At 38.6% G+C, this 13,318-nt stretch overlaps 2 protein-coding genes across 3 annotated transcripts; both read left to right on the forward strand.

The window, feature by feature from the left end:
* The first annotated feature begins 3,471 nt into the window (after positions 1 to 3,471).
* On the forward strand, positions 3,472 to 7,027 carry LOC141841288 (phytosulfokine receptor 1-like). The gene is made up of 2 exons (XM_074729433.1): positions 3,472 to 3,557; positions 3,718 to 7,027. Exons 1-2 carry the CDS (start codon positions 3,474 to 3,476, stop codon positions 6,889 to 6,891), a joined length of 3,258 nt encoding a protein of 1,085 aa, XP_074585534.1. The 5' UTR covers positions 3,472 to 3,473; the 3' UTR covers positions 6,892 to 7,027.
* Positions 7,028 to 9,213: 2,186 nt separating this feature from the next.
* LOC141840535 (uncharacterized) lies at positions 9,214 to 13,185 on the forward strand. 2 transcript variants are annotated; one of them, XM_074728552.1, is made up of 6 exons: positions 9,214 to 9,300; positions 9,617 to 9,746; positions 9,843 to 10,379; positions 11,223 to 11,697; positions 11,840 to 11,921; positions 12,868 to 13,185. In XM_074728552.1, exons 2-6 carry the CDS (start codon positions 9,650 to 9,652, stop codon positions 13,069 to 13,071), a joined length of 1,395 nt encoding a protein of 464 aa, XP_074584653.1. In that variant the 5' UTR covers positions 9,214 to 9,300; positions 9,617 to 9,649; the 3' UTR covers positions 13,072 to 13,185. The 2 variants fall into 2 exon arrangements, with proteins under 2 accessions (XP_074584653.1, XP_074584654.1); XM_074728553.1 differs by lacking the exon at positions 9,214 to 9,300 and having other exon boundaries at positions 9,536 to 9,746.
* The last annotated feature ends 133 nt before the right edge of the window (positions 13,186 to 13,318 follow it).

The raw sequence follows: 13,318 nt of genomic DNA on the forward strand, positions 1-13,318 counted from the left end.
CGGGCACTTACTTCAGATGTTAACGACGACAGTAGTTAGTTAAACCGAGGAGAATTCTTCTTGTCTTTGCTTCTTTGTATCACCCTGTTACCTTTCTAATGGTAGGTATCATTATCATTGACCGATAAGTTTGTACTTGTCTTCGATCGCAGGCTCTTTGTGATACAGTTTTAACATTATCGATCAGTTTGTATGAGCTCCAATTAATATTATTTTAACTGCATTAGATGAGAATTGGAATAGCAAATTCAAAATATTGTTGCCTCTCTGGTCCGTGCTTCAGGGTTCATGACGGTTTGCTCTTTGAAGACATTTATGAAACAGAAACTGAAATTGAAATTGTACAGAAGATCACAAAAACTAGAACTTTGTACTAAAACATTACAACAATGTTGCATTTGAAGTACCATTTGTCTTTCCTAGACTATGGTTGACTTTTTTTTCTGCCGCCATGTAAAAGGTTCCCTATTGTTTTCAAGTCTACGATTGACATTTGATTCTTACATATTTCACCCTTGCAATATATCGTTGACAAAGCGATTTCCATGGGTATCCTGCACACAAATTTTGTCTGAAAGGTTCCACTGCTTCTGATATGAAGATTATGATACTGAACAACTCTGAAACTGAAACTGAAACTGAAACAAAAAGTAGTTATTGTTAAGGATTCAGGACGCTGAAAATTACACCAAGATCATTATCACTGAATCCATAACCCTTAAGTGAAACTACAAGATGTGATCTCCAACTACTTTCATCAGGAGTGATTCCAATATGGAATTATGACTCAGCATATTGATTGAACTATTTAAATGGCAGACACGCACACTCACTGTCAACCTACTGCATGCATTGAATGCAATCATCCATTGCCATTAGCCAAGAGCAATCATTTCTCCTATCAACATTTGCCTGCCAGCACAACCAATATATCTTCTTTTCTAAAAACAAATAGAATCATCAACCAATAATAAGCTTCCGTGCACACTCCACTTAAAAGCAGCATCTGAAGCGACACCACCCACTCAAACAAAAAGCAAAGCATCCACCATTAACAGCACGGGAATAAGCTTTCCTGATGAGCTGGAGCTTGCAAGCCTTTCTCAATACCCTCATTGACCTGTGAAGCTGTCTGATCTCTCCACTATTTGACGCTCATCCATTGCCAAGAGCATAACTACCTTAGTTAATGATATCTTGCAATCTTTTGATGGTGGCTGCAGCTTTCAGCAGCCAGAATCGATCGTCCACTGAATGCATGAGCATTTGATGAAGAAATAGACTAGTAGAATAATAGAATTGTCAGTGGTATGTGTAGCGTTTTCCTTGAGTCCATTGATTTCAGAGTGGAAGAAAAGGAATTCGCCTTCCACTTGTGATAAATTAGACTGCTAATTAGTGCTAACTGATTTCAGAGTGGACATCAGATGACACTTGAATGATTAAGCCATCAAATGGATTAAACAGTAGAAAGTCTGCTGTTTCTTTTGGATTTTAGCTAATCAAAAGCATTTTCCACGTTTCAAAGATTTGACTAAATTTACAAACACCACCCTAAAAAAGTCAAGGCATGAAATAGATTAGGTTGGATTGTGGGGTTGCCATGCTTTGTTCAAAGCAATGTGGATCCAAACAAATAAATGAAAATCAGTAGAGGACAAAAATGAATGCATTAGTGTATTATTGTTGGGATCCATTCGATTTGGTCCATAAGATTTTTTTCGTCTGGATTTGTCTTCTTCAGTTTATTCCAAACGATCTCAATCAGTATCAGTGATGTTTGTAGTGATGTTTGTTAAGCAAAATCCTGGAAAAATACATTGCATTTCAATTTGAGCATTGGATATTAGTTTACTCTTATACAGTGTTTAATTCAACTTAATGGTATTTAATTATTTCACATGAAAGGGACACAATTTAACTCTAGCCCTAGTTATCTTTAAATTGGGTTGTTGGATCTTATATACAACTTTTTAAATAGCAGAAAAGTTGATCTGTTTTGTTGGGGGTGGCTGAAAATTTTATTTTCTGAAAAAACTATTAGGTGAAAATGTCAGAAGCATCAAACCTAAATTTGCTATAATTAAATTTCGCTTTACCAAATTTTTGAATTTTTGTGAATGGATTATGTTTTTTCTTAACTTTATAAGAATAATGAAAGTTGAGAATTTTATATTTATTTTAAGCTCATTTTATGTTGATTTTATAAATTTCATTGAACTAGGCACACAAGAAGTCAACTAAAAATAATCTTAACACCTTAATTAGGCATTTAAGAAGAAGTCAATTGTGTTAGGTGACATGGTTTTCCTTCTTACATTAATTAACATGTGGACTCGTCAATGTGTCCAATAATGCATGGATTGGTTGAAGTAATTTAGCAAGATGGTGATGAAGAAGAAGATTACTTAGAACTTAAAAAAAAAAAAAAGACATGGTTTTCTTCAACAAGTTGATAAGATACCACATTGATGGAGTAGTGAGAGAGTCTATACCTACATTAGCGCCGTAGATGAAGAAATTTACACACCTCTAATTTATTATTTATTTATTAATTAATTACGATATAAAATAAGCAAGTACAGCTACTCGTTTAATTACACTATGGAGCAAAATCCAAGCAATAGATTGCGATATCTAATATATTTACTCATATCAAAAGTCTCCAATGTCTATCCATTCAAATTAATATTAAAATAACTCACATTCTATAGTTGAAATCAAAACAACAAACAAAGAGATTGTGTTATGACTTTTTGAATTCTAAGTAAGATGTTATGATGATTTAGAAATATTCACAGAGTAAACTAGAAATATTCGTTTTATTAGTTGGCATATTATTTAATTTTTTATGTTTAGTTTATAACAATATTGTAAATCATTTAGTAAACTATTTTTATATGAATACAATTTGTTTTGACATTATCGATCTGTCTAATTTGCCTAATTCGATCGATTTAGGGTTCAGATGTATTTATATATAAAAGTTGATGCAATTATTTGGAAAGGGAAGGGTGCGAATCTACACAGTGGGGAGGTCGGGCCGGAAAAGTCCAAATCACTTCTCTCAAAGTCGCAATTAAAAATTTGACCGTTGACTTTTATCATCCAAACGGCGCCGGTCGCCGTCGCGCCAGCCGGGCCGCCGCTTTCTTCTCTCCTCCTCCTGCCGAACCCCACGCCGCCTTTCGACCTCCACTCCACTTCATCTTATTACCGCCCGAGAAATATTAATTTTAACGATATATCAAATGTCTTCAAGAAGTCCAAGGGTGGAAACTAATACACTGCCAAGATGTTGAATTAATTATATGAACGGTTGCAATAAAGTGGAGTCAAAACCAAACCAACCTTTTCTCTTTCTCTTTCTCTTTCTCTTTGTGCTTAGTTCTCCCCAAATTGAGAGTAGCAGCATGATGACAATTGACAATCTTGATGGCGAAGCTTGTTGTAGAAGTTAGGCTAGCTAGCTGATGAATTCCTCCAAGTCTAAGTATTCTTTGGAACGCGAAAAAAAAGCTGCCTCCGTTACCAATCCGAACCCCGCAAATCTCATGGTAAGCAGAGGAAATCTCTTCATTATTTTATGTTCTTCTTCTTTAGCTCTCCTACCGTAAAAACATTGCTGTATGTGTGGAAGAATTAGGAATCCAAAAAGATTTCACTCGCCAAAGTTACAAGCTCTCATAAAAGAACCACCTTTACCACTCCCTGCAGCGCTTATCTTACTCTGCGGTTATGAAGAAGAAGGGGGACAAATCCGCCTATGATTTCAGTCAAAGATTGAATTTTGGGTTCTTGGTGTTCTTCTTCTTCTTCTTCGATGCTGCTACGCCCACCGATTCCCAGAGCTGCAACTCCGCGGACTTAATCGCCCTGCAACGCTTCTTCAGAGGCTTGGATTCTGGGATTCCGGGATGGAGCCTCAATGCATCTGATTCCGATTGCTGCAGCTGGGATGGTGTTTCTTGTGACCATTCCGGAGTCCTTGGAGCGAAAGTGGTTGGATTGGATCTCCAAAATAGGAGCTTGAAAGGGTTCCTGTCTGATTCTTTGGCAGATTTGAATCTTCTCTCAAGCCTCAACCTTTCATTTAACTCTCTTCAAGGCACTGTTCCATCAGGGCTCTTCAATCTTACCAGACTGAAGCACCTTAACCTGAGCATGAACAAGCTCTCGGGGCCGATTCCTCCGGATTCATTCCTTCCCTCGATCGAAGTCTTCAATATTTCTTACAACGCTTTCAGCGGCAAGCGCCCAATTTTATTTGGGTCTACGAGGTTGCTGGTTCTTGATATCAGCTTCAATGAGTTCTCCGGTGGCATTGACACCACAATCTGCAATACTTCAGCCCAAATTCGAGTCCTCCGGTTCTCGGCAAACTCATTCTCCAGCGAATTCCCTCTCGGATTCGGCGACTGTGTTTTCCTCGAAGAGCTCTCCGTGGATGTGAATAAAGTGTCTGGGACTTTGCCGGACGATTTGTTCAAGTTGTCATCTTTGAGAAGGCTGCGTTTGCAGGGGAATTCGCTCTATGGTTTGCTCAGCTCAAGCATAGGTAATCTCTCCAACCTTGAGCTCTTGGACCTTTCATTTAATTCTTTCTCCGGCAGGATCCCCAATGCTTTCAGCAGACTAACAAAACTCAAGTACTTATCTCTTCAGTCCAACAGTTTCAGTGGTCATTTGCCATTCTCTTTGTCCAACTTATCACCACTTGTTTTGCTCAACTTGAAGAACAACTTACTCACCGGTGAGATCGCTCTCAATTGCATGGCAATGCATCAGCTTAGCTCCCTCGATCTCGGGACTAACTTCTTCAGTGGCTCCATTCCTCACAATCTGTCTCAGTGTGTGGAGTTGAGAACCCTGAATCTAGCCAGAAACAACCTAACCGGTGAAGTTCCGACCAGTTTCAGGAACCTTGGCTCGCTGTCTTATCTCTCACTTTCTAATAACAGCTTGTCCAACATATATTCTGCATTGCTGATCCTGCAGGAAGTGCAAAGCCTTACTGGTTTGGCACTCACAAGAAACTTCCATGGCGATGAGAGGATTCCGATGGAGGGAATTCGAGGATTTGGAAAGATACAGCTTCTGGCTATAGCAAACTGTGGCCTTTTGGGATCCATTCCACCTTGGTTGTCCAATCTGAGCGAGTTAAATGTTCTGGACTTGTCATGGAATCATTTGGAAGGGAGTATACCTTCATGGATAGGGACTCTTGATCATCTCTTCTACTTGGATTTATCGAATAACTCGCTGAGTGGAGAGATTCCAGTCAGTTTGACACAGATGAAAAGCCTAATATCCGGTAATAGCTCGAGTTTTGGACCCCCAAATGAGGACTTCCCTTTCTTTGTGAAGAAGAACATTAGTGGCAAGGGATTGCAGTATAATCAAGTCGGTAGCTTCCCACCATCCGTAATTCTGAGCCAGAATATGCTCGTTGGTCCAGTTTTATCGGGTTTCGGGAACCTCAAGAGGCTCCACGCGCTTGATCTGAAGCGCAATAGGCTGTCAGGGAACATCCCGGATGAGTTATCAGGCATGTCTAGTTTGGAAGCTTTGGATTTGTCACACAACATTCTCAGTGGAACCATTCCTTCCTCGCTGACCAAGCTCAGCTTTCTATCGAGTTTCAACGTGGCCTACAACAATCTGTCTGGTCCGATCCCCACAGGAGGTCAGTTTTCGACTTTCTCGACTTCAGATTTCGAGGGCAATCCAGGCCTCTGTGGCTTTCACTTGAAACTCTGTGATTCTGAAAAACACGAGGGGCAGACTGTTCAAAGGAGAAGAAACAAAGGTGTGATCATAGGACTTGCCTCTGGAATTGGACTCGGAACATCTTCTCTTCTTGCTTTCGTTTACTTTCTCGTGTCGAGGAACCACTGCAATCGACAGGATGATGGTCCAAAGGTGGCAGACTATTCCAATTCGAACAATGGCAGTGATTTGGAGGGAGCGGAATCCAGACTGGTGCTTCTGTTTCGTAACATGAGCAGTGGCAGTGAGTTGAGCATCGGTGACATCTTGAAATCCACCAACCATTTTGATCAATCCAACATAATTGGCTGCGGAGGCTTCGGCCTTGTTTACAAGGCCATCCTTCCTGATGACAGTAAGGTGGCCATCAAGCGCCTTTCGGGCGACTACTTCCAAATGGAGAGGGAATTCCAGGCGGAGATCGAGACGCTTTCTCGAGCTCAACATCGAAACCTTGTTCTTCTTCAAGGATACTGCAAGATTGGCAGTGACAGACTCCTCATCTATTCTTACATGCAAAATGGGAGCTTGGACTACTGGCTTCATGAAAAACCTGACGGTGGCACGATACTGAATTGGCACAAAAGGCTTCAGATCGCACAAGGCTCTGCTAGGGGACTGGCCTACTTGCACCAATCTTGCGACCCACACATCTTGCACCGTGACATCAAATCCAGCAACATCCTGCTGGACGAGAACTTTGAGGCTCACTTGGCCGACTTCGGGCTTGCAAGGCTGATATTTCCCTACGAGACTCATGTCACCACAGACTTGGTTGGCACATTGGGCTACATTCCTCCCGAGTATGGTCAATCTTCAGTAGCCACTTTCAAGGGAGATGTGTACAGCTTCGGTGTCGTGCTGCTGGAGCTTATCACCGGTAAACGCCCGGTCGATATGTGCAAGCCGAAAGGGGGGAGGGAGCTGGTATCATGGGTACTTCTGATGAAGGAGGAAAAGAGGGAAGTGGAGGTGTTCGATCCTCGGATTTACGATAAGTTGCTGTTCTACCAACTGATGAAGATGCTTGAGATTGCTTGTGTTTGCCTGAGTGATTCGCCAAAGATGAGGCCCCTGTCAAAGCAGCTAGTGGCATGGCTTGACAGCATTGGCACAGATTAGCAACTCAGAAAAATAACAACTCCTATTTTGTTCTTTTCTTTGCTTTTTGTATCTTTTGTGATCAGGAATGGATTAAGATGTTCCAACCCGTGCCTAAATTCTAAGAATCTTAATTGATCTCCTGCTCACAATGCTTACTTTTTTGAATTTTACAGATACAGAATTGATGGAAATTTACACCTTCAAAGAAAGTACTTGTTTTTTTAAGATGAATTAATTATGATCTTAGAAGAGAAGTGGCCGTTACATACCCTTTTGTTCCAGCCTAAATTCCAAATAAATAGATCACAGGCACTTCATTTCTCCTGTAATGAACTATTTACTTAAATAATAACTCGTTGCAAAAATCTTGATTTTGACAATTCAACCCTCAAAATTCCCCTCATGACGTTCATAATTCCCTTCCAGTACGACAATCTAGTCAATGCAGTGACCAAGGCCAAATTTAAAAGCTACATATTCAACCATAATTCCAAATAAATAGATAGATCACGACAAAAAAAGCAGCAGTGGAAACAAATCTATTATTAAGCACTTCATCTATGGCAGAGGAAGAGCTTAATAATTAGATATAATATGTTATTAATTAAGAACACTTGTAGTGTTCATGAGAATTAATGGTCACGTCATTCCTCCTGCAGTTTCGCACATGCATTCCATGCATCATGCAGATTGTAGGAACTGTTCTTGTAACTCGTTCCAGTCAACTCTACGCAGGCGTCAGTTTTGGGGAAACGAAGGAAAGAGTCTGCAAAAAGCAATGAGATTTCAGTATTTTGCAATGAAAGGCTTCTGCGGTTCTGCCTAATTTCTTTCGAAAGAGAGAACAAAGAACAATGAAGAAAAGGATAAAAAGGCAAGCATGATCGACCATATTTTATTTGTTTATTTTTTTACATACAGTCTGAGCATTATTATTTCAATCATTTAAGTTGTTTCTACAATAAAAAAAAATGAGAGCTGCTTTTTCCACCCCTTAACACCGCACCCCTCCTCTCCCACTTCCTCTCTCTCCCAACATTTCTATCCTCTTTTTTTTTATTTATTTTTTATTTTTTTAAATTTTTATTTAATTTTATTTTTTAATTAATTTTATTTAAAAATAACTCTCATATATTTTTAATTTTATTTTATTTTATTTTTTAATTAATTTAATTAATTATTTTTTTCATCAATACAAATTTTTTTTACTTTTTTTTAATTTTTATTTAGTTTTATTTTTTAATCAATTTTATTTATTATTCTTTATCAATACTTTATTTTTAGAATTTTATATAAATTTTATTTAGTTTTATTTTTAATCAATTTTGTTTATTATATTTTTTCAATTTTATATAAATTTTATTTTTTAATTAATTTTATTTATTATTTTTTTCATAATACTTGTATTTTTTTCAATTTATTATTTTTAAAATTTTGTTTTTTTATTGATTTTATTTTTTTGTTAATCAGTTTTTTTTTCAATTTTTTTAAAAAAGATATCCTAATAGTTTTCAGTATCCAGGTCAGATTTAAATAACTGACGAAAATTTTTCTCAGTGGCTCATTAATCCAGGGTCTCATTTATTTTCGATTCAGTTTTGTTTGCTGTCATGGGAAATGCATTCAGTGGCCTAGTGCATTGATTGAGTTATGAAAATCACAGTAAATGCCTTTGTTAATCTCTTGCTTTTCTTTTCTAGATATTGCAGTTTTATGAGAATTAAATAATAATTAATAATTCATCAATGCAGGGCTTCAGTTATTTTAAGGTCTTTGGATTCATTAATTATGAAAAGATTCAGAATCGCTGTCGGTCGATGAAAATACACGGAACACATTAATTGAAATTTTTTAAAAAAGGATGGCAAGGCAATTTATCTATTTCTTTTGCTGAAATCACATTACTTGTTTTCGTTATTAAATAATCTTAAAAGCAGAAAACGAATACTAAGTACAAATAATTTTAAAAAAAATAATTTGACTGTTCAACATTGATGTGTTAAGAAACAAAAGGATAAAATAACTTTTTGGACAAATAATTTTTAGAGAAAAATGGTGAGATTTTGGAAGAAAATAGTGTTCAGTTAAGCGAGCTGTTGCTTTAGGACCTGCATGGTCCATGAACATCTCCAAGAAGGAGGAGGAAGAAGAAGAGACAATTGTTACTATTTATTTATTTTTTTGCTGCAATGTTTCAGAGTTTAACCAACAGACCCACATCATCAATGGTGATCGATAACTTCCAACTCCCAAGACCCAAGTCCTGTTCTTTGTAATGGAGTAGCTTCTCACTCACGTGATCTTGTCTGTCTCATGACCAGCTTACGGCAGTGCCCACAACTGCTACTCCTTCCCTTGGTAGTGCTCCCCATCTCTGAATCCATGGAGTACGAACGCATCCGTAACCATAAGCCCTTGGCCGCTCAGGTAAATTTCTGCTCTTTTCATCTCCATTTATCTCCCTCTGTGCTCGAAGGACTGGTGTCTGAGATTGGCAACCAAAAGCTGCGACATGAGTCACTGCTTGCATCAGTTTCGATGCAGATAGGTTTCGTCCGCTTGCGCTTGCGCTTGCGCGCGCTCCGATTCGATGTCTTTTCCTATTATAATTTCGAGCATGAAAAGACTTGAGATGGGTTTTTAGATTAAATGATATGAATACCTTTGCTTGGGGCGTTGTGACGGGGATCCCGCAGCTTTTTTAGTCAGATTTTTTTGGGTTAAGTTGGTTTTGTGGTTTTAGGGAAGCGGATTCTCTCCCTAGAAGCTTCGGGCAATGCTGCAGCTTGGAGCAGAGAAGAGGAGAAAGGAAGAGGAGGGGCTCGAATCGAAGGCTTCGTCAAGATCGGAACCCTCGAAGCTTGAAAGCGGAAGTAAAAAAAAAAATCGTTTTTTTAATTAAAAATGTCTGCTATAAGAAAGAGTTTTCCCCCTCTTTATTTGAAGTGATGTGCGCTGGGATCTTGCAGGGCCAAGCGCGGCGAATAGTTGCAAGGATGTAGAATGCTCCTCATCGATGGAGGTAGGCTTCAGATCGAGAGATCAGGCGATGGGCGTAGGCAGGACTAGAGCACAAGAAGAGGACTCCACCGAATCGGACAGCGGATCGGCCGGATTCGAGTTCCAGAAGGCAGAGCGGATGTCACATCACCGGTCGACGGCGACGGCGGCGCTGGTGCCTCTTTTCTCGAAGCCGGCACCGTCGAAGTGGGACGATGCGCATAAGTGGATTGCAAGCCCGACGTCGAACCGTGGGGGGAACAAGGGCGGAGGAGGAGGTCAGGCGAAGAAGGGAGACTTCGTGGGATACGTGAGTCGACAGAACGCGGCCAAGGCTGCTCTGGATGTGGTGGAGGAAGTAGACACCAAGAGAGTGGATGTAAGCCAGGCGAAGAAAGAAATGGGCGCTGCGAAGAGTATGAGTTGGGTGGGTGAGCATCATCCTGCGCCGGAGTCAGGGGCTAAACCTGCGGCTGTTCTCGAGAATCCAGTGGTCGATTCAGATGGTAATATTAATTTACTCTACTAACTTCTTCTCTTTGCAATTAAGCCGGCTGCTTTCTTGGTTGTTGTCTTCATGTGTTCTTGTCTAAGAAATTGGTTCTTTATCATCATATCTATTCTGTTCCTTACGATCGAATTATACACTTCAGGATCCACCATCTGTAATCGAACAGTGAATTTCTGTGTTTACATTCCTGGGATACGGTTATGATATAGTCATAAGCATGCCTCAATCTAAGAACTTCTTGTCTGGTCCAATGATTTGACAACTGAGTCAATGCAGTATAATGATAGACTAGATCGTCTAATCTGAGTTCATCAGCATTTGTTTTCTTTAACTGCCAATTGAATGATTATACAATCTTTCTTGTTAAGTTAGATCTTAAACAACTGATTGGATCATTGGATGCTTCAGTTTTTTTTTGATTTCATCGAGGCTGTTTATCTCTATGGGTTTCTATTGAGGTCCATACATTTCAAAATTGAAATGATGAAACACTGTGATTCTTGTACACTTGGATATTGGTTACTTGACAATCTTTATAATTGGTATCTGAGATGGTAGCTTTCTACACTGTAGAACATTTTCTCTTCTAAATGTTTCTTTGAAATTGAAAAATAAAAAAACACTATTATTAATGCTTGAAGAGCAACTGTAGAGTCTAAATATGTCATTTAAGCATTGCCTTCTTCCAAGGTAATAAAGTTGCTTCATTTTAGAGAGGGAATTGATTTTGACTCAAGCTATTGCATATTCTTCTGTACCTTATTTATTTATCTGTGCTCATTGTTCATTGATTATATTGCAACTCTTGGAAAATTATAGTATCTGTAACTTTTTGCAGTTAATTTTAGTTGGCATGATTCATCCTCTACTCAAAGTGCTACAACTTTTATGACACCAGTGCCTACTATCAGGGCTGTATCCATGAGAGATATGGGTACAGAAATGACTCCTATTGCGAGCCAAGAGCCTTCTCGAACAGGAACCCCCATTAGGGCAACCTCACCACTTAGTAGCCCACCTTTGTCCCAGCCATCAACACCACAAAGATCAGTTCCAGGTTCAACTCAGACAGACACAATTCATCATCAGGAATTGTCTGAAAAGGAACAGCACAGGAAAACTCGGAGGGAGATAATGGTGCTAGGCCAGCAATTGGGTAAGACAAACATAGCAGCATGGGCTAGCAAGGAAGACGAGGAACTTTATGCATCTACTTCAACTAATATGATGTCAAAGGACCATTCAGCTAGAAGTGTCATTGAAGCTCGTGCAGCAGCATGGGAGGAAGCGGAAAAGACCAAGTATCTTGCTAGGTACCACTGGAATTGTAAATTTCATGTTGTTTCTTAGGTTTTCTCTTCTTTAGTTGCTAAATGAATTAGCTGAGTTTTGATACATTTAGTATTTAAACAAACCTACTTTCAGAATGTTCTATGTAAAATTATATTTCCTCAGGTTTAAACAAGAAGAGATCAAAATCATGGCATGGGAAAATCATCAGAAAGCAACAATAGAAGCTGAATTGAGGAAAATTGAGGTATACTATGGTTTCCTACAGTGTTGGAATCATAGTTTCTTATATATCATTGAGTCATGTTCCAGAGATCCTTTCTGTTGGATGTTTGATGAGGACTAGGTGCTTAGGAAAAGGAAAGTACTATTATGATTTTCAGTTACCACCAAGATAAGAGTTTGCTATCTATTACTAGATCATGTATTGTGTTTTCCTTTTTTGACTAAAGCTGTTTGCAAGACATCACATTCCAGGCGCGCTCAAGAATTTTTCTCAACCAGCATTTTATCAGCTTATTGGTATAATATTTAGAAGTATCATAGAACCACTAAGCGATCAAGATGGAATTACTACACTTTTGTTCTGTAGGATTCTTATCCTTAATGTTCAATTATACTTCTAAATGTAGTGGAATTATTTAATCATTTGTGATTTTGGCTTGAGGACTTCTAGCATCATGGAGAAATGTGATAACCATGTTTCTTTTCATGCTTTAGTGAAACAGCTATTCAATACTTTCAATGCGTGGGTGCTGATATTGGGAATTAACTATACAAGTGTGACTTTGATGCTCTACTAAGCAAACAAGTCCTGAAAGCTAGAGCACTTTTGCAGCTTGAAATTTGAATAACATACTGTGAGAAAGGTGTGCATCTGTGAGCTATCATGGTTCAGATAAGAAAATGTCATAGGCAACTTTGAAAATATAGCAGATATAGCAACATAGTTCCGATGAGAAAATGGCATGCTTGCACATTGGATACATGAAAGAATCCACGATGTTATTCTAGTTCTGGATCACCAATCACAAAAGTTAAATGAAGCTCTTTGAAGTGGCAGAGTTGTTTGACGGACTATATTCATCTTGCAAATTACATTTTTATTATATCTTATCACATGCCCATGATCTCTTCAAGAATTCAACTTTTTATTCTTTTACTTTGGTCATTTGATGCTCTCTTTGTTGCAGGTTAAGGTAGAAAGAATGAGGGCATCCTCACACGAGAGATTGATGAACCAGCTTGCGTCTGTGAGACACAAAGCTGAACAAAAACGTGCTGCAGCAGAAGCCAAAAGAAATCAACAAGCTGCTAAAACTGCGCAGCAAGCAGATTACATCAGACGAACTGGTCGGATTCCTTCCAAATTTTATTTATGGGGATGGTGCTTTTAGTTCATTGTTTGAATCAAAGACTCAATCGCACTTGCCTTGAAGGAGAATAGTTTGTTGCTTCTATGATGTAGATGGGTACCTCTCTTTCTTTTCTTTTCTTTTTGGTTTTTGGGTTCTCATTGTAAATTCTGATAGTTTCTCATTGTTTTGCTAACTGGAATCATGATCCTTTGCCTGAAATCATGCTATCATATTATTTTCTTTCAAAAATGTTCATAAATAATAAGATAATGAAGATTCCAAGTCC

Source organism: Curcuma longa, chromosome 11 (genome assembly GCF_044706935.1).
Source record: "Curcuma longa cultivar G26 ecotype Majalengka, Jawa Barat chromosome 11, ITB_CL_G26_1.1, whole genome shotgun sequence".
NCBI lineage: Eukaryota > Viridiplantae > Streptophyta > Magnoliopsida > Zingiberales > Zingiberaceae > Curcuma > Curcuma longa.

Coding starts and splice junctions, on each gene's coding strand:
- LOC141840535 (XM_074728552.1), top strand. CDS start 9,650: ATGCTGCAGCTTGGAGCAGAGAAGAGGAGAAAGGAAGAGGAGGGGCTC. Junction 9,747..9,842: donor CTCGAAGCTTGAAAGCGGAA/GTAAAAAAAAAA, acceptor GGGATCTTGCAG/GGCCAAGCGCGGCGAATAGT. Junction 10,380..11,222: donor TCCAGTGGTCGATTCAGATG/GTAATATTAATT, acceptor AACTTTTTGCAG/TTAATTTTAGTTGGCATGAT.
- LOC141841288 (XM_074729433.1), top strand. CDS start 3,474: ATGAATTCCTCCAAGTCTAAGTATTCTTTGGAACGCGAAAAAAAAGCT. Junction 3,558..3,717: donor CGAACCCCGCAAATCTCATG/GTAAGCAGAGGA, acceptor CACTCCCTGCAG/CGCTTATCTTACTCTGCGGT.